General features: G+C 44.9%; 1 protein-coding gene across 1 annotated transcript; it reads right to left on the reverse strand.

Annotated features, from left to right (window-relative positions):
* Nucleotides 1–7,148: 7,148 nt before the first annotated feature.
* Nucleotides 7,149–18,186, reverse strand: LOC139386803 (opioid receptor, kappa 1). The gene is made up of 4 exons (XM_071132610.1): nt 17,921–18,186; nt 13,783–13,909; nt 12,315–12,540; nt 7,149–7,747 (listed from the first exon to the last, which is right to left on the reverse strand). Exons 1-4 carry the CDS (start codon nt 18,184–18,186, stop codon nt 7,149–7,151), a joined length of 1,218 nt encoding a protein of 405 aa, XP_070988711.1.
* Between the last annotated feature and the right edge of the window lie 8,274 nt (nt 18,187–26,460).

The following is a 26,460-nucleotide window of genomic DNA, read 5'->3' on the forward strand; positions in this document are numbered from 1 at the left end:
GACCGCCCTTGGCTGCTACAGATCCCCCTCGGCTGCTACAGACCCCCCTCGGCTGCTACAGACCCCCCTCAGCTGCTACAGACCGCCCTCGGCTGCTACAATCCTCCCTCGGCTGCTATAGACCTCCCTCGGCTGCTACAGACCGCCCTCGGCTGCTACAATCCTCCCTCAGCTGCTACAGACCGCCCCCCCCGGCTGCTACAATCCTCCCTCGGCTGCTACAGACCGCCCTCGGCTGCTACAGACCGCCCTCGGCTGCTACAGTCCTCCCTCGGCTGCTTTACAGTCCTCCCTCGGCTGCTACAGACCGCCCTCGGCTGCTACAGATCCCCCTCGGCTGCTACAGACCGCCCTCGGCTGCTACAGACCGCCCTCGGCTGCTACAGACCGCCCTGGGCTTCGGGAGACGCACTAAACTCTTTCTGATGTCCTGCACAAAGTTAAATGACTCTGAATTCCTTATTTTAGGAGATTTGAACTGGGACATGCTTACATCTGTATCGGACTCTTTTAAAGAACTGTGACTCTCTGAATCTCACTCAACTAATGCGCCTACAAGACCGAAACCCAGAGCACCTAACAAATCAATTGGACATTATTCTAAGGAATACCCCTCACAAATACACATGGACTGGGATATTCTGTAGTGATGAAATACACATGGACTGGGATATTCTGTAATGATGTCAGTGATGAAATACACATGGACTGGGATATTCTGTAATGATCTCAGTGATGAAATACACATGGACTGGGATATTCTGTAATGATATCAGTGATGAAATACACATGGACTGGGATATTCTGTAATGATGTCAGTGATGAAATACAACAGTTTGGGGAAGGCCCTTTCCTGTTTCAGCATGACAATGCCACGTGCACAAAGTGAGGTCCATACAGAAAATGTTCGTCAAGATCAGTGTTGAAGAACTTGACTGGCCTGACCTCAACTCCAGGGAAGTTGAGGTCAAGGTCTTGGAGTGGCCTAGCCAGTCTCCAGACCTGAACCCAATAGAAAATCTTTGGAGGGAGCTGAAAGTCTGTATTGCCCAGCGACAGCCCCCAAACCTGAAGGATCTGGAGAAGGTCTGTATGGAGGAGTGGGCCAAAATCCCTGCTGCAGTGTGTGCAAACCTGGTCAAGAACTACAGGAAACGTATGATCTCTGTAATTGCAAACAAAGGTTTCTGTACCAAATATTAAGTTCAGCTTTTCTGATGTATCAAATACTTATGTCATGCAATAAAACGCAAATTAATTACTTAAATATCATACGTGATTTTCTGGATTTTTGTTTTAGATTCCGTCTCTCATAGTTGAAGTGTACCTATGATAAAAATTACAGACCTCTACGTGCTTTGTAAGTAGGAAAACCTGCAAAATTGGCAGTGTATCAAATGCTTGTTCTCCCCACTGTATGTGTCAATTTTAGGGACAGATCAACATATTTATCCCTGTTACTATAGCAATGCTGGTGCAGGTGCAAAGCTCCTGGATATCCTCTTCTAATACAGCACAAAGAGAACACATGGACAATATCATCACACATGGTGTTTATTGTGTCTGTGTGGAAACAGGTCCAGTACAACATAGATAGTAAACATGACAATACACAGCGTTGCTCAACCTGTTTCTGGACATCCACTTTGTATATTGGACCACAGGAACCATGTGGAAAGACAACTAGTTGTATCCCAAATAGCTGCTTATTCCCTATATATTGGCAACTAGTTGTATTCTAAATAGCTGCCTATTCCCTATATAGTGACAACTATGTGTATTCCAAATAGCTGCCTATTCCCTATATAGTGCACTACATTAGACCAGAGCCCTATATAGTGCACTACTTCTGAACCGAGTGTTTTGGGGCCTGGTCAAAAGTGTTACTATAAAGTCCTATAAAGGGAATGAAGTACAACTTGGATGCAAAACTAGTGTAGGACACAGTGGTTCCCCAGGTTCAGGACTGAGCCATGATAACACACATCACTTAGTGTCAAGACTCTATACACGTCAAACTGGTTCAAATTCAATAACTTCACTAATATTGAATATGTTAATAGTAGAAACATTTAATGTATTCACCAATATTGACTGAAAGAAATGCATCATATTATTATCATAAAGAGCAGGAACAGAACTAGACAGTATAACCTCTACGGGATCTGTGTCCCTCCACCGAGACATGTCTTATATGGGCAGAAAGCTTAACTTCTTGTTAATCTAACTGCACTGTCCAATTTCCAGTAGCTATTACAGTGAAAAAAGACCATGCTATTGTTTGAGGAGAGTGCAGAACAACATAACACTTTTACCACGGCAGATAATTTGATACATTCACCTCTGAAGGTAAATCATGTACTTACATTCAGGAATCTGGCTCTGATTTGTCATCCTGAGAGTGCCAGAGATAAAAATGTAGCATAGTTTTGTTTGATAAAATACATTTTTATGTTCAAATGTAGTAACTGGGTTCTACAGTTTGAACCCCTGCTGTCTCTGGCTCCACACCCACCCCACTCTGCCATCTAGATGTGTGAAAGTTAGTGTATAAGCTAATGATCCATCATGTATGACATTCCTGGTAGTGTGTAAACTTATATTTTGTATTACCATATCATTTTTGTATGTTCTCTATAGTTATGTACTTTATAGTTCTGTTCACTAGACGTGCTACCTGTCCCAGACCTGCTGTTTTCGACTCTCTCTCTCTCTCTCTCTCTCTCTCTCTCTCTCTACTGAACCTGTTGTCTCTAACTCTGAATGCTCGGCTATCAAAAGCCAACTGACATTTACTCCTGAGGTGCTGACCTGTTGCATCCTCTACAACCACTGTGATTATTATTATTATTATTTGACCCTGCTGGTCATCTATGAATGTTTGGACTTCTTGAAGAACGATCTGGCTTTAATGGCCATGTTCTGTTATAATCTCCACCTGGCATAGCCAGAAGAGGACTGGCCACCCCTCAGAGCCTGGTTCCTCTCTAGGTTTCTTCCTAGGTTCCTGCCTTTCTAAGTAGTTTTTCCTAGCCACCGTGCATCTACATCTGCATTGCTTGCTGTTTGGGGTTTTAGGCTGGATTTCTGTACAGCCCTTTGTGACAAAGGCTGATGTAAAAAGGGCTTTGTAAATACATTTGATTGATTGATTGAAAAGGTATCAATTGACCAATTCTGCACATTTGGGCAGGCTTGATACAAAATATTGTCCAGGATTGAAATGCTTCACTGGATCAATCTGAAACTTTGCACACACACTGCTGCCATCTAGTGGGCAAAATCTAAATTGCGCCTGACCTGCAATAATACATTACAGCCTTTCTCCTGCATTTCAAAAAAGCATGTTTTTATCTTTGTATTATCTTTTGCCAGATTTAATGTGTTATATTCTCCTACATTAATTTCCAATTTCCACAAACTTCAAAGTGTTTCCTTTCAAATGGTATCAAGAAAATGCATATTCTTGGTTCAGGTCCTGAGCTTCAGGCAGTTAGATTATATGTAATTTTAGGCGAAAATTGGAGAGAAAAAGGGGCCGATTCTTAAGAAGCTACGTAGTTCATAGTTCTGGTCCGTTAGGCTCTCAGAATTTATAAAAGTTGTAATACCTAAAAAAAATTATCAGATAGAACTTCTACACATATTAATATAGACAGTCTAAACAAACATATCTGCTTTCTGTTCATACAATATGTTATATGTCAGGTTGTCTTTTCCCTGGTGGGTTAACAGTGGAAACTACGATGGTACACAAGTGAACGATGAGATAGGCAATAATAATTGTTCATGTTCTTAAAAACACCTAATTTTCAGACATCACTGACTGACAACACAACGGGTAGAAACACCAAGTATGTTGATTGAAACAAATGTTTAGATGAACAAAAATGTCAATTTAGTTTTTTTTAAGAAACACATTTTCTGTTTACTAAATCCTGTAAGTGTATGTTACATCAAACAGAAACACCTTTATACACTGAATACAAGATAAGCTCACACTAAATAAATCCTTGTAGTTATCTCAAATGAATGTTTACATTCTGTTACGATTTTAATTCGAATTTCAACAGAAGCTAACAAATATAACTGATCGATCCCATCTAAACTTACAGTTTACAATCCATAGCAGAGCATTACAGTAATGCAAACCCACTGAACGTTGACAACATGAGTATAGATCAGGGCTCCCCATCCCTGTTCCTGGAGAGATACCCTCCTGTGTATCTAGACCAGGGCTCCCCATCCCTGTTCCTGGAGAGATACCCTCCTGTAGGTTTTAACTCCAGCCCTGTTCCTGGAGAGATACCCTCCTGTAGGTTTTCACTCCAACCCCAGTTGTAACTAACCTGATTCAGTTTATCAACCAGCTAATTATTAGAATCAGATGCGCTAGATCAGGGTTGGAGTGAAACGTTACAGGACTGTATCTCTCCAGGAACAGGGTTGGAGAGCCCTGGTCTAGATACACAGGATGGTATCTCTCCAGGAACAGGGTTGGAGAGCCCTGGTCTGAATACACAGGATGGTATCTCTCCAGGAACAGGGTTGGAGAGCCCTGGTCTAGATACACAGGATGGTATCTCTCCAGGAACAGGGTTGGAGAGCCCTGGTCTGAATACACAGGACGGGCTCTCTCCGGGAACAGGGTTGGAGAGCCCTGGTCTAGATACACAGGATGGTTCCACATTGACCTTGAAATAAAGAATGATCTTTAAAGACTACATTACTTCAACTGGTCAAGGGCTCCCGAGTGGCGCAGTGGTCTAAGGCACTGCATCTCATTATGAGACTCCCAATCACGGCCGGTTGTGATACTCACTGCTTGAGGCATCACTACAGACACCCTGGTTCGAATGTAGGCTGTATCACAACCGGCCGTGATTGGGAGTCCCATAGGGCGGCGCACAATTGGCCCAGCGACGTCCGGGTTCGGCCGGGGTAGGCCGTCATTGTAAATAAGAATTTGTTCTTATTAACTGACTAGTTAAATAAAGTTTGCACAAGCGGCCAAACCATAGAGAATACAGTATTTCAACTGGTCAAACGCTGTGCTTTTCCCCCCAATGCGGTGTTAGTATCATCACTTCATCAAACTGGAGAGATTATTCTCTTGGTTGAAGGGGAGTAGAGTGTCTTTCAGAACCCTTCAGATCTAAGGACTAGTAAAGGAACAGAAGACTGGTCTGAACACATTGACTAGTGAAAAACGAATGGTTGACTTTGTCTGCTTTTCACTCTATACTAGCAGGAAAATAACTAATGTTTAGTCTCAATTAATAGAGGTGACCTACTCAGTTGGCTGTAGAAAATGAGCAGGTTTTCCAGAGATCCCGGTTGGAGATTCTCTGGAATCAGGAGCAAGAAATGCGAAATCTTCCTAGCCATCTGAGTAGGTCACCTCTATTAAAACCTGTTTGGGATAGGGGGCAGCATTTTCACTTTTGGATGAAAAGCGTGCCCAGAGTAAACTGCCTCCTACTCAGATGCTAATATATGCATATTATTAGTAGTATTGGATAGAAAACACTCTGAAGTTTCTAAAACTGTTTGAATGATGTCTGTGAGTATAACAGAACTCATATGGCAGGCAAAAACCTGAGAAAAAACCCAACCAGGAAGTGGGAAATCTGAGGTTTGTAGTTTTTCAACTCAGCCCCTATTGAAGACACAGTGGGATACTGGTCATCTTGCACTTCCTAAGGCTTCCACTAGATGTCAACAGTCTCTAGAACATTGTTTCAGGCTTCTACTGTGAAGGAGGGGGGAATGAGATGGGATTGAGTCAGAGGTCTGGCAGAGAGCCACGGGCTCGTGACGTGCGGTCATGAGAAAGTTACCTCTCGTTTCATTGCTTTTCTACAGACAATGGAATTCTCCGGTTAGGACATTATTGAACATTTATGATAAAAACATCCTAAAGATTGATTCTATACATCGTTTGATATGTTTCTACGACCAGTAATATAACTTTTTGGAATTTTAGTCCGACATTTCCGCTGGACTTGCCCGCGCCGTGTGAGTTTCGATTTGTTTACTAAACGCCCTAACAAATGGAGGTGTTTGGACATAAATTATGAACTTTATCGAACAAATCAAACATTTATTGTGGAACTGGGATTCTTGGGAGTGCATTCTAATGAAGATCATCAAAGGTAAGTGAATATTTATAATGCTATTTCTGACTAATGTTGACTGCACAATATGGCGGATATTTCTTTGGCTGTTTTGGGCTCTGAGCGCCGTACTCAGATTATACTTTTTCCGTTAAGTTTCTTAAAAATCTGACACAGCGGTTGCATTAAGGAGAAGTTTATCTAAAGTTCCATGTATAATAGTTGTATCTATTATCAATGTTTATTATGGGTATTTCTGTGAATTGATGTGGCTCTCTGTAAAATCCCTGCATGTTTTGGAACTACCGAACATAACACGCCAATGTAAAATGAGATTTTTGGATATAAATATTCACTTTATCGAACAAAACATATATGTATTGTGTAACATGAAGTCCTATGAGTGTCATCTGATGAGGATCATCAAAGGTTAGTGATTAATTTTATCTATATTTCTGTGTTTTGTGACAACTCTCTTTGGCTGGAAAAATTGCTGTGTTTTTCTGTGACTTGGTGGTGACCTAACATAATCGTTTGTGGCGCTTTCACTGTAAAGCCTTTTTGAAATCAGACACTGTGGCTGGATTAACGAGAATGTTATCTTTAAAATGGTGCCTAATACTTGTATGTTTGAGAAATTTGATTTATAAGATTTCTGTTGATTGAATTTGGCGCCCTGCAATTTCATTGGCTTTTGGCCATTTGAACCTCGTTCCCAGACAGGTTAACTGAGACTGAACATTTGTTAGCAATTGGTGAGGTGAAGGATGTACTGCTGTCCCTCAGTTAGAAGAGAAGACCTGGGTCTCTTTAGGACTGGGTCAGGTTAAGATAGCGGTGGTGAGGTGAAGGATGTACTGCTGTCCCTCAGTTAGAAGAGAAGACCTGGGTCTCTTTAGGACTGGGTCAGGTTAAGATAGCGGTGGTGAGGTGAAGGATGTACTGCTCTAGAACACATCAGAAGACGGTGCTGTAATACTCTCCCGGAGATAGACGATGCAATCGGAGTCAACCCGTTCACTGCTGTGGGAGTTAAGGGAGGACTGGTCCAGCTCCACCGCTAGTCATACCGACCTCCCCCTCCCTCTGTCCCTCCTGGCCTCCCCCCTGCCCCCGAGCTTTAGGTGGACAGGTGTAGCTCCTCAACGTGCTCCTCACTCGACTCCCCCCCTGGCTGTCCCCCCCTGCCCCCCTCCCCCCCGGGCAGCAGAAGTCCCTGAAGCAGCGTTTGAAGTTCTCATCCAGGAAGGCGTAGAGAATGGGGTTGAGGCTGCTGTTGGTGTAACCCAGGGCAACGCAGAAGAAGTAGGCTGCCATGACGGGCGTGGTCTCGAGGATGCCCCCGGGGGGCGCCAGCATCTTAACCAGGATAAAGATGTGGATAGGCGTCCAGCATACTATGAACACTGCTACCACCACCAGAACCAGCCGGGTGATCCGCCGCAGGTTCCGGTCCTTCTCCCGGGAGCCAGAGAGCAGCCGCACGCTCTTCAGACGCAGAACCATGAGGGTATAACACACACTGACGATGAGGAGGGGGGCCACAAAGCCGAAAATGAACACACAGATCTTCATCACTGTGTCCCAATAGAGATAGGGGTCAGGGAACTGGAGGGCACACTCTGTGGTACCTAGAGACATAACAATAACATTATCTCTAACTAACCCTAACCTAGAGATATAACAATAACATTATCTCTAACTAACCCTAACCTAGAGATATAACAATAACATTATCTCTAACTAACCCTAACTTAGAGATATAACAATAACATTATCTCTAACTAACCCTAACCTAGAGATATAACAATAACATTATCTCTAACTAACCCTAACTTAGAGATATAACAATAACATTATCTCTAACTAACCCTAACTTAGAGATATAACAATAACATTATCTCTAACTAACCCTAACCTAGAGATATAACAATAACATTATCTCTAACTAACCCTAACCTAGAAACATAACAATAACATTATCTCTAACTAACCCTAACCTAGAGATATAACAATAACATTATCTCTAACTAACCCTAACCTAGAGATATAACAATAACATTATCTCTAACTAACCCTAACCTAGAGATATAACAATAACATTATCTCTAACTAACCCTAACTTAGAGATATAACAATAACATTATCTCTAACTAACCCTAACCTAGAGATATAACAATAACATTATCTCTAACTACCCCTAACCTAGAGATATAACAATAACATTATCCCTAACTAACCCCAAATAACACAAACTAACCCTAAATCTAACTGGTGTATCAGTTAGACAGTGGTCTGGTGTATAGACAGTGGTCTGGTGTATAGACAGTGGTCTGGTGTATAGACAGTGGGCTGGTGTATAGACAGTGTTCTGGTGTATAGACAGTGTTCTGGTGTATAGACAGTGGTCTGATGTATAGACAGTGGTCTGGTGTATAGACAAGCAACAACCTTGGGATTCATTTTCTTTTAACCATGGTAAACTCTAAAATCGAAATAACTGAACTCTCTCTCACTACTGTTTCCTCATTTCAATACATTGTTTGCAAATCATCTTGCTCCATGACCACTCTACTTGTGTACCGTCCTCCTAAAGCTAATGAACCATTCTGTCTGAACTACTCCCACTTTCTGTCCCACTCTCCTCCTGCTGTCTGTTGCTTGGTGATATGAATATTCACATGGATTTATCAAACCCAAAACTTGCCTCTGATTTCAATGTTCACAGTCACATCAAGGGACACATACTAGACCTCATCTGCTCTGTCTGACCTCAACCTAACTCACATTACCTCTCCCTGTTCCCACTGTCTGACCTCAAACTAACTCACATTACCCCTCCCTGTTCCCACTGTCTGACCTCAACCTAACTCACATTACCCCTCCCTGTTCCCACTGTCTGACCCCTCCCTGTTCCCACTGTCTGACCCCTCCCTGTTCCCACTGTCTGACCCCTCCCTGTTCCCACTGTCTGACCTCAACCTAACTCACATTACCCCTCCCTGTTCCCACTGTCTGACCTCAACCTAACTCATATTACCCCTCCCTGTTCCCACTGTCTGACCCCTCCCTGTTCCCACTGTCTGACCTCAACCTAACTCATATTACCCCTCCCTGTTCCCACTGTCTAGCGAGGCTATATGCAGGGGGTACCGGTACAGAGTCAATGTGGAGGATATATACAGGGGGTACCGGTACAGAGTCAATGTGGAGGCTATATACAGGGGGTACCGGTACAGAGTCAATGTGGAGGCTATATACAGGGGGTACCGGTACAGAGTCAATGTGGAGGCTAGATACAGGAGGTACCGGTACAGAGTCAATGTGGAGGCTATATACAGGGTGTTACGGTACAGAGTCCGTGTGGAGGCTATATACAGGGGGTACCGTTACAGAGTCAATGTGGAGGCTATATACAGGGGGTACCGGCCGGTACAGAGTCAATGTGGAGGCTATATACAGGGAGTACTGGTACAGAGTCAATGTGGAGGCTATATACAGGGGGTACCGGTACAGAGTCAATGTGGAGGCTATATACAGGGGGTACCGGTACAGAGTCAATGGGGAGGCTATATACAGGGGGTACCGGTACAGAGTCAATGTGCGGGGGCACCGGTTAGTCAAAATAATTGAGGTAATATGTAGCTGTAGGTAGGGTTAAAGTGACTATGCATAGATAATAAACAGAGACTAACAGCAGCGTAAAATAGGGGGAAAGGTGTAATGCAGATAGTCTGGGTAGCCATTTTATTAGCTGTTCAAGAGTCTTATGGCTTGGGGGTAGAAGCTGTTACGCCTTTTGGACCTATACTTGGTGCTCCGGTACCACTTTCTGTGTGGTAGTAGAGAACAATCTATGACTAGGGTGGCTGGGGTCTTTGACCATTTTTTAGGGCCTTCCTCTGATACCGCCAGGTATACAGGTCCTGAATGGCAGGAAACCTGGCCCCAGTGATGTACTAGGCACAGTGATGTACTGCCCTCTAGTGCCTTGCGGTCGGAGGCCGAGCTGTTGCCATACCAGGCAGTGATGCAACCAGTCAGGAAGCTCTCGATGGTGCAGTCATATAACGTTTTGAGGATCTGAGGACCCCATGCCAAATATTTTCAGTCTCTTGAGGGGGAATAGGCTTTGTTGTGCCCTCTTCACAACTGTCTTGGTCTGCTTCGACCATGATCGTTTGGTAGTGATGTGGACGCCAAGGAACTTGAAGCTCTCAACCTGCTCCACTACAGCCCCGTCGATGAGAATGGGGGCATGCTTGGTCCTTCTTTTCCTGTAGTCCACAATCATCTACCAAACGATCATGGTCGAAGCAGACCAAGACAGTTGTGAAGAGGGCACAACAAAGCCTGTTGTCCTGGCACCACACAGCCAGGTCTCTGACCTCCTCCCTATATACTGTCTAATCATCGTCGGTGATCACTGTTGTGTCATTGGAAAACTTAATGATGGTGTTGGAGTCGTGCCTGGCCGTGCAGTCATGAGTGCACAGGGAGTACAGGAGGGGACTGAGCACGCACCCCTGAGGAGCCCCCGTGTTGAGTATCAGCGTGGCGGATGTGTTATTGCCTACCGTTACCACCTGGGGGCGGCCCGTCAGGAAGTCAAGGATCCAGTTGCAGAGGGAAGTGTTTAGTCCCAGGATCCTTAGCTTAGTGTTGAGTTTTGAGGGCACTATGGTGATGAACACTGAGCTGTAGTCAATGAATAGCATTGTCACATAGGTGATCCAGGTGGGAAAGGGAAGTGTGGAGATTGAGATTGCATAATCTGTGGATCTATTAGGGCGGTATGCTAATTGGAGTGGGTCTAGGGTTTCTGTGATAATGGTGTTGATGTGAGCTATGACCAGCCTTTCAAAGCACTTCATGGCTACAGACTTGAGTGCCACGGGTCCGTAGTCATCTAGGCAGGAGACTCTTCAAAGTAACCACCCTTTGCCTTGATGACAGCGTCGCACATTCTTGGCATTCTCTCAACCAGCTTAATGAGGTAGTCACCTGGAATGCATTTCAATTAACGGGTGTGCCTTGTTAAAAGTAAATTTGTGGAATATCTTTCCTTCTTAATGCGTTTGAGCCAATCAGTTAAGTTGTGACAAGGTACGTGTCATGTCTACTCCTTCTCCTCCTCTCTGTCTCTCGTTGTCGCCAGTTGACTTATTATTACACACACTTGCCACCATTGTTACGCACACTGCACCTCATGAGACTCACCTGGACTCCATCACTTCTATGATTACCTTCCCTATATCTGTCACTCCCTTTGGTTCATTTCACAGGCAGTATTAGTTATGTTTCTCATGTCCAGACGCTACTCATGTTCTGTGTTGTTCCAGGTTTTTGGTACTATTAAATTCACCTCCTGTACTTTTATAAAGGGCTGATTGGTTGGGCTTTATTTACCAGCCGGTCCGCCTGCTGGTTGTGCGGGATTGTTTTCAGTGTACATGTTGTACACGGCTGTAGGTCACGGTTGTCCGTGTATTTTGTATTTTGCTGGACTGTTTAAGTTCCCCGTGTTTGGGGCATTTGTTTGGGTTGGCGTCGTTTCAGCACTGGGGTGCAAATAAAGTAGCGCTACCCTGAACTCTCTGCTTCCTGCGCCTGACTTCTTCCTCCACTACACCCCGGGCGTTACATTCTCTCTATTATCATTCTGACATTTCACATTCTTAAAATAAAGTGGTGTTCCTAACTGACCTAAGACAGGGAATTTTTACTAGGATTAAATGTCAGGAATTGTGAAAAACTGAGTTTAAATGTATTTGGCTAAGGTGTATGTAAACTTCCGACTTCAACTGTATGTACCATGTTATATTATAACAGATGGAAAGAGCTATATAAGTCCCATGTACTTTTATGATAATTTATCAGATTCTGTCTGTCCTGCCTGTGTTCCAGAGCGCAGATTTACCAATCAGAAAGCTTTATACATCTTACTGACCAATCAGCAGCTTTCAGCGGCTGAGGTGAACAGATCCATTACATGTATTTGTCTCCCTGAAACTCAAATAACCCATAATGCACTTTTCCTTCTCATACAAAGCCTCTACTCCTCGACAGACATAATCCCACATCGACCCCTAAATCCTAAACCATACACACTGACCGGATTCAATAGGTAATCAATATGACTGTGTGTGTGTGCTCGTGCGTGTGTGTCAGTGCATGTGTGTGAGCGGGTGTGTGTACCGTTGTTGTTCTGTGTGCTGCCCAGCACTAGAGCAGGGATGCCGGCAGCGGAGGATGAAACCCAGATGAGAACGTTGATGATCTTCGCTTTCACGGGAGTTCTAAAGTCCAGAGCCTTGACCGGGTGACACACAGCTACATATCGATCCACTGACATCATGGTCAGAGTGAAGATGCTGGTGAACATGTTGTAGTAGTCTATACTGATGAACACCTTACACACCACCTGAAGGAGAGGATCATTATTTTTCACAGAAATATGCTTAATGCCATTTCAAATCATCTCACCACAGGACAGACAGAGCAGGTAATCTGCCAAACATTATGCTACTGGGGTACAGTAATCTGCCAAACATTATGCTACTGGGGTACAGTAATCTGACAAACATTATGCTACTGAGGTACAGTAATCTGCCAAACATTATGCTACTGAGGTACAGTAATCTGACAAACATTATGCTACTGAGGTACAGTAATATGACAAACATTATGCTACTGAGGTACAGTAATCTGCCAAACATTATGCTACTGAGGTACAGTAATCTGCCAAACATTATGCTACTGAGGTACAGTAATCTGCCAAACATTATGCTACTGAGGTACAGTAATCTGACAAACATTATGCTACTGAGGTACAGTAATCTGCCACCTCTCCGACAGGCCAAGAGTTGAGCAGGTAGTCAGTACTCTGGAAGGGTTAGGGGTTAGAGGTTAGGGGTTAGGGTTACCTCTCCGACGGGCCAGGAGTTGATCAGGTAGTCAGTACTATGGAAGGATTAGAGGGTTAGGGGTTAGGGTTACCTCTCCGACGGGCCAAGAGTTCAGCAGGTAGTCAGTACTCTGGAAGGGTTAGGGGTTAGAGGTTAGGGGTTACCTCTCTGACGGGCCAGGAGTTGAACAGGTAGTCAGTACTCTGGAAGGGTTAGGGGTTACCTCTCCGACGGGCCAGGAGTTGAGCAGGTAGTCAGTACTCTGGAAGGATTAGGGGTTAGAGGTCAGGGGTTAGGGTTACCTCTTCGATGGGCCAGGAGTTGATCAGGTAGTCAGTACTCTGGAAGGGTTAGGGGTTAGAGGTCAGGGATTAGGGTTACCTCTCCGAAGGGCCAGGAGTTGATCAGGTAGTCAGTACTCTGGAAGGGTTAGGGGTTAGGGGTTAGGGGTTACCTCTCCGAAGGGCCAGGAGTTGGTCAGGTAGTCAGTACTCTGGAAGGGTTAGGGGTTAGAGGTTAGGGGTTACCTCTCCGACGGGCCAGGAGTTGAACAGGTAGTCAGTACTCTGGAAGGGTTAGGGGTTAGAGGTTAGGGGTTACCTCTCCGATGGGCCAGGAGTTGATCAGGTAGTCAGTACTCTGGAAGGGTTAGGGGTTAGAGGTCAGGGGTTAGGGTTACCTCTCCGAAGGGCCAGGAGTTGATCAGGTAGTCAGTACTCTGGAAGGGTTAGGGGTTAGAGGTCAGGGGTTAGGGTTACCTCTCCGAAGGGCCAGGAGTTGATCAGGTAGTCAGTACTCTGGAAAGGCATTGTGGTGGTCACTAGGGCGTCGCCTACAGCCAGATTAAAGATGTAGATGTTGGTGGCTGTATTCATCTTAGTGTACCTGGAAAGACAGAGATAATAGGACTTTATTAGTCATATACCTGACCAGACAGAGATAATAGGACTGTATTAGTCATATACCTGACCAGACAGAGATAATAAGACTGTATTAGTCATATACCTTACCAGACAGAGATCATAAGACTGTATTAGTCATATACCTGACATGACAGAGATAATAGGACTGTATTAGTCATATACCTGACCAGACAGAGATAATAGGACTGTATTAGTCATATACCTGACAAGACAGAGATAATAGGACTGTATTAGTCATATACCTGACCAGACAGAGATAATAAGACTGTATTAGTCATATACCTGACCAGACAGAGATAATAAGACTGTATTAGTCATATACCTGACAAGACAGAGATAATAGGACTGTATTAGTCATATACCTGACCAGACAGAGATAATAGGACTTTATTAGTCATATACCTGACCAGACAGAGATAATAGGACTGTATTAGTCATATACCTGACCAGACAGAGATAATAGGACTGTATTAGTCATATACCTGACCAGACAGAGATAATAGGACTGTATTAGTCATATACCTGGTCAGACAGAGATAATAGGACTTTATTAGTGGTATACCTGGTCAGAAATAGATCATATTTGTAACGCCCGGGGTGTAGTGGGGAAGAAGTCAGGCACAGGAAGCAGAGAGTTCAGGGTAACGCTACTTTTTAATGCACCACAACGGTGAACAGACGCCAACCCAAATAAATGCCCCAAACACGGGGGACTTAAACAGTCCAGCAAAAATCCAAACACACGGACAACCGTGACCTACAGCCGTGTACAACATGTACACTGAAATAATCATGCACAACCAGCAGGCGGACCGGCTGGTAAATAAAGCCCAACCAATTAGCCTAAACTAAACACAGGTGCAACCTATAAACAGAAAAGGGGGAAAAAGGGATCAGTGGCAGCTAGTAGGCCAGTGACGACGACCGCCGAGCGCCACCCGAACAGGAGGGGGAGCCACCTTCGGTAGGAGTTGTGACAATATTACTTTATTAGTGGTATACCTGGTCAGACAGATTTAGTATGACTTTCTTAGTGGTATACAGAGATAACAGGACCTTATTAGTGGTATACCTCGTCAGACAGATTTAGTATGACTTTCTTAGTGGTATACAGAGATAACAGGACCTTATTAGTGGTATTCCTGGTCAGACAGATTTAGTATGACTTTCTTAGTGGTATACAGAGATAACAGGACCTTATTAGTGGTATACCTGGTCAGACAGATTTAGTATGACTTTCTTAGTGGTATACAGAGATAACAGGACCTTATTAGTGGTATACCTCGTCAGAAAGAGATAATTTGACTTTATTACATGGGCATTCAACCTGCAGGGGTCTGCAAAAATTTGAATAAAATAAAAAAGTGGAAAAAATATTGTGTTTTTTAGGAATATCGCTATCAACAACAGAATACATTAATTACATACCTACGGAAAAGAGGAGAATATCTTATTTCTAATGATTTCAAATTATTTCTGAACTTCTAATATTGAGCAAATTACACTAATTGGAGCTGATTATACTCACTGGAATGTCTGACATAGGCTTTGAAAAAAGCATCTGCTAATAGGCTACCAGCCTCACTCACTGGAGAGACCTTCTTGGCCTTCCTATGACACCGGACTGGAGGGCAGGTCGTGTGCCGCTGTTGATGCGTTGGGCAGACCGCACTAACCTCTGGCGAGCCCTGTGGGTGCGGACGGTGCAGTTGGCGTACCAGGCGGTGATACAGCCCAACAGGATGCTCTCAACCGTGTATCTGTAAAAGTTTGTGAGGGTCTTATGGGCCAAGCCAAATTTCTTCAGCCTCCTGAGGTTAAAGAGGTGCTGTTGTGCCTTCTTCACCACATTATCTGTGTGGATGGACCATTTCAGATTGTCAGTGATGTGTATGGAGGAACTTTAAGCTTTTCACATGCTCCACTGCGGTCCTGTCGATGTGGATGGGGTTGTACTCCCTCTGTCTCCTGAAGTCCACGATCAGCTCCTTCATTTTGTTGACGTTGAGGGAGAGATTATGTGGCACCACTCTGACAGGGCCCTCACCACCTCTCTGTAGTCTGGCTCATCATTGTTGGTAATCAGGCCATTGTTGTGTCATCTGCAAACTGGATGATTGAGTTGTAGACGTGTGTGGCAATGCAGTTATGGGTAAACAGGGAGTAGAGAAGGGGGCTGAGTATGCACCTTTGTGGGGGGAGCGTAGTGGAGGTGTTGTTGCCTACCTTCACCACCTGGGGGCGGCCCATCAGGAAGTCCAGGGACCAGTTGCACAGGTTGGGGTTCAGACCCCAGGGCCCGAGCTTAATGATTAGCTTGGAGGGTACTATGGTGTTAAATGCTGAGCTGTAGTCAATGAACAGCATTCTTACATAGGTATTCCTCTTGTCAAGATGGGATAGGGCAGTGTGCAGTGTGATGGCGATTGTGTCCTCCTTGGATCTATTGAGCTATACAAATTGCAGTGGGTCTAGGGTGAGATAGAAGCTGTTTTTCAGTCTCTCGGTCCCCGCTTTGATGCACCTGTACTGACCTCGCTTTCTGGATGATAGCGGGGTGAACAGGCAGTGGCTCGGGTGGTTGTTGTCCTTGATGATCTTTTTGGCCTTCCTTTGACATCGGGTGGTGTTGTGCAGACCTCACTACCCTCTGGAGAGCCTTATGGTTATGGGCGGAGCAGCTGCCGTTCCAGGCGGTGAAACAGCCCGACAGGATGCTCTCGAGCCTAGGGCCTCGAGTTTGGAGGGTACTATGGTGTTAAATGCTGAGCTGTAATCGATGAACAGCATTCTTACATAGGTATTCCTGTTGTCCAGATGGGTTAGGGCAGTGTGCAGTGTGATGGCGATTGCATCGTCTGGGGACCTATAAGGGCGGTAATCGAATTGGAATGGGTCTAGGGTGTCAGATAGGGTGGAGGTGATATGGCCCTTGACTAGTCTCTCAAAGCACTTCATGATGTCGGAAGTGAGTGCTACAGGGCGATAGTCATTTAGCTCAGTTATCTTAGCTTTCTTGGGAACAGGAACCACCAAGAAGAGGGTTCCTGTTCCCAAGAAACAGCAGACTGGGATAAGGATTGATTGAATATGTCCGTAAACACACCAGCCAGCTGGTCTGCGCATGCTCTGAGGACGCGGCCGGGGATGCCGTCTGGGTCTGCAGCCTTGCGAGGGTTAACACGTTTAAATGTTTTAATCACGTTGGCTACAGTGAAGGAGAGCCCGCAGGTTTTGGTAGTGGCCCGTGTCAGTGGCACTGTATTGTCCTCAAAGCGAGCAAAAAGGTTTTTCTAAAAAAAGGCATCAAGGATCCAGAGAACCACATTATCATAGCCATTTCACACGCACACATACAAGCTCGCACCCCACACATGCACATGCACATGCACATGCACATGCACACATACTGACAGTGAACAATTATTACATTTGAAATTAATCGGAATCTAAATCTGTATTTTGACAAAGGAACGTCCACAAACTTCAAACACACAGCATCTCAGTGTTGCGCACGAAACTCAGACAACTCCCTGGTATGTCATTGAATCACTGGAGCAGTTGAAAGTTAAACCAGAACAAACACTCATAATCCTCATAATAATGCAGCATAGTAGGGTCCTAACCACGGTCTAGACACCTAACCACGGTCTAGATTACACCTAACCACGGTCTAGATTACACCTAAACACGGTCTAGATTACACCTAACCACGGTCTAGATTACACCTAACCACAGTCTAGATTACACCTAACCACAGCCTAGATTACACCTAACCACAGTCTAGATTACACCTAACCATGGTCCAGCGCTGGGAAAAAAACTCCCAAGGCTGCATGCTTGTATCTGTGCTAAAGTAGTGATGCCTTCATCTATGCATCACATAGCCTACAATCCCTAGTTTACTCCACATGGACCATACAGACAAGGGACAGGAGTAGACCTAGTCAGAACATGACTATCCCAGACTCACCTGATGATGACAAACATGACCAGACAGTTTCCAACCAGTCCGACCACAAACACTACGGAGTACATCGCTGCTATGATAAGGATGATTGGCGACATGGGCTCCGGGTCCCCCAGCCAGCTGCCATTAGCTGTGTAGTTGAACAGCTCTGGGAAACCTGGCTGCCACGTGAAGTTGAGGAGGCAGTCCTCGAGCCTACCGGATGGGCACCGGTCCTCCTTGAAGATCTGCACCACGCTGTTACTGTCCCGGGAACCGGCGCTGGCCATGGTGCTGAAACCAACTGGGCCAGCGGAGAGACACTAACTGAATGTTACACTGACGATTATAGTGTTACTCTCAAACAGTGCGTTGTTGCAATAATTAACATGACATTTGCATGTTGAGGTGTTTGTACAAGTTTCAATATAGGCTATAGGATAAATACCTGAAGGTAATATTTTAAACAGAAAAATGTTCAAGGACACCCATCATTCAAATAACATCAATCTTACCTTTGATAACTGCCTCTTTTAAAGTTGACTGGAGTGAAAAGTGTCCACAGTTTAAACAGGATATTTTACCATCAACAAACCTTGATCATCCATCCTTTCCAGAAAATAACAGTTTACCCTTGTAGTGCGAGCTATCACGGTATCACGCGCTCTCAATCAGATTTCCCCGCATGAACTAGCCACTGACTTCCCCGGTGCTGCACGCTCCAAGCCTAAGGCGCTTGCAGTGAGTGACATCAGAGCTGAGAGAAGACCGAGCCCACCTAGACACAGAAACACACGACTATATGAAGCAAGCAAAACTGAAAAGATGGCCGTTTCCAATATGTAGTCTAAATCTGCATTCCTTCTTCCCCAATGCAATTTTTAGTATGAGTTCATTCTTCCTCAATGAAATGTATATTAATTCCAAGCCATAAGTAGAAGGCAAGCAGAATAACATATCTCTTTTCTGTACCCAATTAAACTATGTAGCTATACTGTTTTGTCATTGATAATAGCCTACACGTCTGTATACTTCTCCAGTGATATTTAATGACTAATTCAATATTCAGTAATCTTCTCATCAACCAACCAGCTTGTGTTTGCAAACTAAGGCTGAGTAAAGACAGAGACAGAGTACATATTCAGGTTGCCAGGCTTTCCTCACCATGCAGCCCCACACGTTCTGTAACATATAACCTGTGTCTTTACCATGTGGACCTCACTCAGTAACTCAGTAACTATGTGATATCTAGATACTAGAAGACTGTATGGAGGAGTGGATAAGTTGATTCTAGAAGACAGTATGGAGGAGTGGGGGTGTTGATTCGAGTCAACAGTATGTAGGAGTGAAGGAGTGGAGATGTTGATTCTAGAAGACAGTATGGAGGAGTGGGGGTGTGGTTTCTAGAAGACAGTATGGAGGAGTGGGGGTGTTGATTCTAGAAGACTGTATGGAGGAGTGGGGGTGTTTATTCGAGTCAACAGTATGTAGGAGTGAAGGAGTGGATTAGTTGATTCTAGAAGACAGTATGGAGGAGTGGAGGTGTTGACTCTAGAAGACAGTATGGAGGAGTGGGGGTGTTTATTCGAGTCAACAGTATGTAGGAGTGGAGGTGTTGATTCTAGAAGACAGTATGGAGGAGTGGAGGTGTTGATTCTAGAAGACAGTATGGAGGAGTGGAGGTGTTGATTCTAGAAGACAGTATGGAGGAGTGGAGGTGATGATTCTAGATGACAGTATGGAGGAGTGGAGGTGTTGATTCTAGATGACAGTATGGAGGAGTGGAGGTGTTGATTCTAGAAGACAGTATGGAGGAGTGGAGGTGTTGATTCTAGAAGACAGTATGGAGGAGTGGAGGTGTTGATTCTAGATGACAGTATGGAGGAGTGGAGGTGTTGATTCTAGAAGACAGTATGGAGGAGTGGAGGTGTTGATTCTAGATGACAGTATGGAGGAGTGGAGGTGTTGATTCTAGATGACAGTATGGAGGAGTGGAGGTGTTGAATCTAGAAGACAGTATGGAGGAGTGGAGGTGTTGATTCTAGAAGACAGTATGGAGGAGTGGAGGTGATGATTCTAGATGACAGTATGGAGGAGTGGAGGTGTTGATTCTAGATGACAGTACGGAGGAGTGGAGGTGTTGATTCTAGAAGACAGTATGGAGGAGTGGAGGTGTTGATTCTAGATGACAGTATGGAGGAGTGGAGGTGTTGATTCTGAAGACAGTATGGAGGAGTGGAGGTGTTGATTCTAGAAGACAGTATGGAGGAGTGGAGGTGTTGACTCTAGAAGACAGTATGGAGGAGTGGAGGTGTTGATTCTAGAAGACAGTATGGAGGAGTGGAGGTGTTGATTCTGAAGACAGTATGGAGGAGTGGAGGTGTTGATTCTGAAGACAGTATGGAGGAGTGGAGGTGTTGACTCTAGAAGACAGTATGGAGGAGTGGAGGTGATGATTCTAGAAGACAGTATGGAGGAGTGGAATTGTTGACTCTAGAAGACAGTATGGAGGAGTGGAGGTGTTGATTCTAGAAGACAGTATGGAGGAGTGGAGGTGTTGATTCTGAAGACAGTATGGAGGAGTGGAGGTGTTGATTCTAGAAGACAGTATGGAAGAGTGGAGGTGTTGATTCTAGAAGACAGTATGGAGGAGTGGAGGTGTTGATTCTGAAGACAGTATGGAGGAGTGGAGGTGTTGATTTTAGAAGACAGTATGGAGGAGTGGAGGTGTTGATTCTGAAGACAGTATGGAGGAGTGGAGGTGTTGATTCTAGACGACAGTATGGAGGAGTGGAGGTGTTGATTATAGAAGACAGTATGGAGGATTGGAGGTGTTGATTCTAGACGACAGTATGGAGGAGTGGAGGTGTTGATTCTAGACGACAGTATGGAGGAGTGGAGGTGTTGATTCTGAAGACAGTATGGAGGAGTGGAGGTGATGATTCTAGATGACAGTATGGAAGAGTGGAGGTGTTGATTCTGAAGACAGTATGGAGGAGTGGAGGTGATGATTCTAGATGACAGTATGGAGGAGTGGAGATGATGATTCTGAAGACAGTATGGAGGAGTGGAGGTGATGATTCTAGATGACAGTATGGAGGAGTGGAGGTGTTGATTCTGAAGACAGTACGGAGGAGTGAAAGAGTGGAGATGTTGATTCTGAAGACAGTATGGAGGAGTGGAGGTGATGATTCTAGATGACAGTATGGAGGAGTGGAGGTGTTGATTCTACTCGACAGTACGGAGGAGTGAAAGAGTGGAGATGTTGATTCTGAAGACAGTATGGAGGAGTGGAGGTGATGATTCTAGATGACAGTATGGAGGAGTGGAGGTGTTGATTCTGAAGACAGTATGGAGGAGTGGAGGGGATGATTCTAGATGACAGTATGGAAGAGTGGAGGTGTTGATTCTAGAATACAGTATGGAGGAGTGGAGGTGTTGATTCTAGAAGACAGTATGGAAGAGTGGAGGTGTTGATTCTAGAATACAGTATGGAGGAGTGGAGGGGTTGATTCTAGATGACAGTATGGAGGAGTGGAGGTGTTGATTCTAGAAGACAGTATGGAGGAGTGGAGGTGTTGATTCTAGAAGACAGTATGGAGGAGTGGAGGTGATCATTCTAGATGACAGTATGGAGGAGTGGAGGTGTTGATTCTAGATGACAGTATGGAGGAGTGGAGGTGTTGATTCTAGAAGACAGTATGGAGGAGTGGAGGTGTTGATTCTAGATGACAGTATGGAGGAGTGGAGATGTTGATTCTGAAGACAGTATGGAGGAGTGGAGGTATTGATTCTAGAATACAGTATGGAGGAGTGGAGGTGTTGACTCTAGAAGACAGTATGGAGGAGTGGAGGTGTTGATTCTAGAAGACAGTATGGAGGAGTGGAGGTGTTGATTCTGAAGACAGTATGGAGGAGTGGAGGTGTTGATTCTAGAAGACAGTATGGAGGAGTGGAGGTGTTGACTCTAGAAGACAGTATGGGGGAGTGGAGGTGTTGATTCTGAAGACAGTATGGAGGAGTGGAGGTGTTGATTCTAGACGACAGTATGGAGGAGTGGAGGTGTTGATTATAGAAGACAGTATGGAGGATTGGAGGTGTTGATTCTAGACGACAGTATGGAGGAGTGGAGGTGTTGATTCTAGACGACAGTATGGAGGAGTGGAGGTGTTGATTCTGAAGACAGTATGGAGGAGTGGAGGTGATGATTCTAGATGACAGTATGGAGGAGTGGAGGTGATGATTCTGAAGACAGTATGGAGGAGTGGAGGTGATGATTCTAGATGACAGTATGGAGGAGTGGAGGTGTTGATTCTGAAGACAGTACGGAGGAGTGAAAGAGTGGAGATGTTGATTCTGAAGACAGTATGGAGGAGTGGAGGTGTTGATTCTAGAAGACAGTATGGAGGAGTGGAGGTGTTGACTCTAGAAGACAGTATGGAGGAGTGGAGGTGTTGATTCTAGAAGACAGTATGGAGGAGTGGAGGTGTTGATTCTGAAGACAGTATGGAGGAGTGGAGGTGTTGATTCTGAAGACAGTATGGAGGAGTGGAGGTGTTGACTCTAGAAGACAGTATGGAGGAGTGGAGGTGATGATTCTAGAAGACAGTATGGAGGAGTGGAATTGTTGACTCAAGAAGACAGTATGGAGGAGTGGAGGTGTTGATTCTAGAAGACAGTATGGAGGAGTGGAGGTGTTGATTCTGAAGACAGTATGGAGGAGTGGAGGTGTTGATTCTAGAAGACAGTATGGAAGAGTGGAGGTGTTGATTCTAGAAGACAGTATGGAGGAGTGGAGGTGTTGATTCTGAAGACAGTATGGAGGAGTGGAGGTGTTGATTTTAGAAGACAGTATGGAGGAGTGGAGGTGTTGATTCTGAAGACAGTATGGAGGAGTGGAGGTGTTGATTCTAGACGACAGTATGGAGGAGTGGAGGTGTTGATTATAGAAGACAGTATGGAGGATTGGAGGTGTTGATTCTAGACGACAGTATGGAGGAGTGGAGGTGTTGATTCTAGACGACAGTATGGAGGAGTGGAGGTGTTGATTCTGAAGACAGTATGGAGGAGTGGAGGTGATGATTCTAGATGACAGTATAGAAGAGTGGAGGTGTTGATTCTGAAGACAGTATGGAGGAGTGGAGGTGATGATTCTAGATGACAGTATGGAGGAGTGGAGGTGATGATTCTGAAGACAGTATGGAGGAGTGGAGGTGATGATTCTAGATGACAGTATGGAGGAGTGGAGGTGTTGATTCTGAAGACAGTACGGAGGAGTGAAAGAGTGGAGATGTTGATTCTGAAGACAGTATGGAGGAGTGGAGGTGATGATTCTAGATGACAGTATGGAGGAGTGGAGGTGTTGATTCTACTCGACAGTACGGAGGAGTGAAAGAGTGGAGATGTTGATTCTGAAGACAGTATGGAGGAGTGGAGGTGATGATTCTAGATGACAGTATGGAGGAGTGGAGGTGTTGATTCTGAAGACAGTATGGAGGAGTGGAGGGGATGATTCTAGATGACAGTATGGAAGAGTGGAGGTGTTGATTCTAGAATACAGTATGGAGGAGTGGAGGTGTTGATTCTAGAAGACAGTATGGAAGAGTGGAGGTGTTGATTCTAGAATACAGTATGGAGGAGTGGAGGGGTTGATTCTAGATGACAGTATGGAGGAGTGGAGGTGTTGATTCTAGAAGACAGTATGGAGGAGTGGAGGTGTTGATTCTAGAAGACAGTATGGAGGAGTGGAGGTGATGATTCTAGATGACAGTATGGAGGAGTGGAGGTGTTGATTCTAGATGACAGTATGGAGGAGTGGAGGTGTTGATTCTAGAAGACAGTATGGAGGAGTGGAGGTGTTAATTCTAGATGACAGTATGGAGGAGTGGAGATGTTGATTCTGAAGACAGTATGGAGGAGTGGAGGTATTGATTCTAGAATACAGTATGGAGGAGTGGAGGTGTTGATTCTAGACGACAGTATGGAGGAGTGGAGGTGTTGATTCTAGACGACAGTATGGAGGAGTGGAGGTGTTGATTCTGACGACAGTATGGAGGAGTGGAGGTGATGATTCTAGATGACAGTATGGAGGAGTGGAGGTGATGATTCTGAAGACAGTATGGAGGAGTGTAGGTGATGATTCTAGATGACAGTATGGAGGAGTGGAGGTGTTGATTCTGAAGACAGTACGGAGGAGTGAAAGAGTGGAGATGTTGATTCTGAAGACAGTATGGAGGAGTGGAGGTGTTGATTCTAGAAGACAGTATGGAGGAGTGGAGGTGTTGACTCTAGAAGACAGTATGGAGGAGTGGAGGTGTTGATTCTAGAAGACAGTATGGAGGAGTGGAGGTGTTGATTCTGAAGACAGTATGGAGGAGTGGAGGTGTTGACTCTAGAAGACAGTATGGAGGAGTGGAGGTGATGATTCTAGAAGACAGTATGGAGGAGTGGAATTGTTGACTCTAGAAGACAGTATGGAGGAGTGGAGGTGTTGATTCTAGAAGACAGTATGGAGGAGTGGAGGTGTTGATTCTGAAGACAGTATGGAGGAGTGGAGGTGTTGATTCTAGAAGACAGTATGGAAGAGTGGAGGTGTTGATTCTAGAAGACAGTATGGAGGAGTGGAGGTGTTGATTCTGAAGACAGTATGGAGGAGTGGAGGTGTTGATTTTAGAAGACAGTATGGAGGAGTGGAGGTGTTGATTCTGAAGACAGTATGGAGGAGTGGAGGTGTTGATTCTAGACGACAGTATGGAGGAGTGGAGGTGTTGATTATAGAAGACAGTATGGAGGATTGGAGGTGTTGATTCTAGACGACAGTATGGAGGAGTGGAGGTGTTGATTCTAGACGACAGTATGGAGGAGTGGAGGTGTTGATTCTGAAGACAGTATGGAGGAGTGGAGGTGATGATTCTAGATGACAGTATGGAAGAGTGGAGGTGTTGATTCTGAAGACAGTATGGAGGAGTGGAGGTGATGATTCTAGATGACAGTATGGAGGAGTGGAGGTGATGATTCTGAAGACAGTATGGAGGAGTGGAGGTGATGATTCTAGATGACAGTATGGAGGAGTGGAGGTGTTGATTCTGAAGACAGTACGGAGGAGTGAAAGAGTGGAGATGTTGATTCTGAAGACAGTATGGAGGAGTGGAGGTGATGATTCTAGATGACAGTATGGAGGAGTGGAGGTGTTGATTCTACTCGACAGTACGGAGGAGTGAAAGAGTGGAGATGTTGATTCTGAAGACAGTATGGAGGAGTGGAGGTGATGATTCTAGATGACAGTATGGAGGAGTGGAGGTGTTGATTCTGAAGACAGTATGGAGGAGTGGAGGGGATGATTCTAGATGACAGTATGGAAGAGTGGAGGTGTTGATTCTAGAATACAGTATGGAGGAGTGGAGGTGTTGATTCTAGAAGACAGTATGGAAGAGTGGAGGTGTTGATTCTAGAATACAGTATGGAGGAGTGGAGGGGTTGATTCTAGATGACAGTATGGAGGAGTGGAGGTGTTGATTCTAGAAGACAGTATGGAGGAGTGGAGGTGATGATTCTAGATGACAGTATGGAGGAGTGGAGGTGTTGATTCTAGATGACAGTATGGAGGAGTGGAGGTGTTGATTCTAGAAGACAGTATGGAGGAGTGGAGGTGTTGATTCTAGATGACAGTATGGAGAAGTGGAGATGTTGATTCTGAAGACAGTATGGAGGAGTGGAGGTATTGATTCTAGAATACAGTATGGAGGAGTGGAGGTGTTGACTCTAGAAGACAGTATGGAGGAGTGGAGGTGTTGATTCTAGAAGACAGTATGGAGGAGTGGAGGTGTTGATTCTGAAGACAGTATGGAGGAGTGGAGGTGTTGATTCTAGAAGACAGTATGGAGGAGTGGAGGTGTTGACTCTAGAAGACAGTATGGGGGAGTGGAGGTGTTGATTCTGAAGACAGTATGGAGGAGTGGAGGTGTTGATTCTAGACGACAGTATGGAGGAGTGGAGGTGTTGATTATAGAAGACAGTATGGAGGATTGGAGGTGTTGATTCTAGACGACAGTATGGAGGAGTGGAGGTGTTGATTCTAGACGACAGTATGGAGGAGTGGAGGTGTTGATTCTGAAGACAGTATGGAGGAGTGGAGGTGATGATTCTAGATGACAGTATGGAAGAGTGGAGGTGTTGATTCTGAAGACAGTATGGAGGAGTGGAGGTGATGATTCTAGATGACAGTATGGAGGAGTGGAGGTGATGATTCTGAAGACAGTATGGAGGAGTGGAGGTGATGATTCTAGATGACAGTATGGAGGAGTGGAGGTGTTGATTCTGAAGACAGTACGGAGGAGTGAAAGAGTGGAGATGTTGATTCTGAAGACAGTATGGAGGAGTGGAGGTGATGATTCTAGATGACAGTATGGAGGAGTGGAGGTGTTGATTCTACTCGACAGTACGGAGGAGTGAAAGAGTGGAGATGTTGATTCTGAAGACAGTATGGAGGAGTGGAGGTGATGATTCTAGATGACAGTATGGAGGAGTGGAGGTGTTGATTCTGAAGACAGTATGGAGGAGTGGAG

The sequence above is a fragment of the Oncorhynchus clarkii genome, chromosome 28, assembly GCF_045791955.1.
Source record: "Oncorhynchus clarkii lewisi isolate Uvic-CL-2024 chromosome 28, UVic_Ocla_1.0, whole genome shotgun sequence".
Lineage (NCBI taxonomy): Eukaryota > Metazoa > Chordata > Actinopteri > Salmoniformes > Salmonidae > Oncorhynchus > Oncorhynchus clarkii.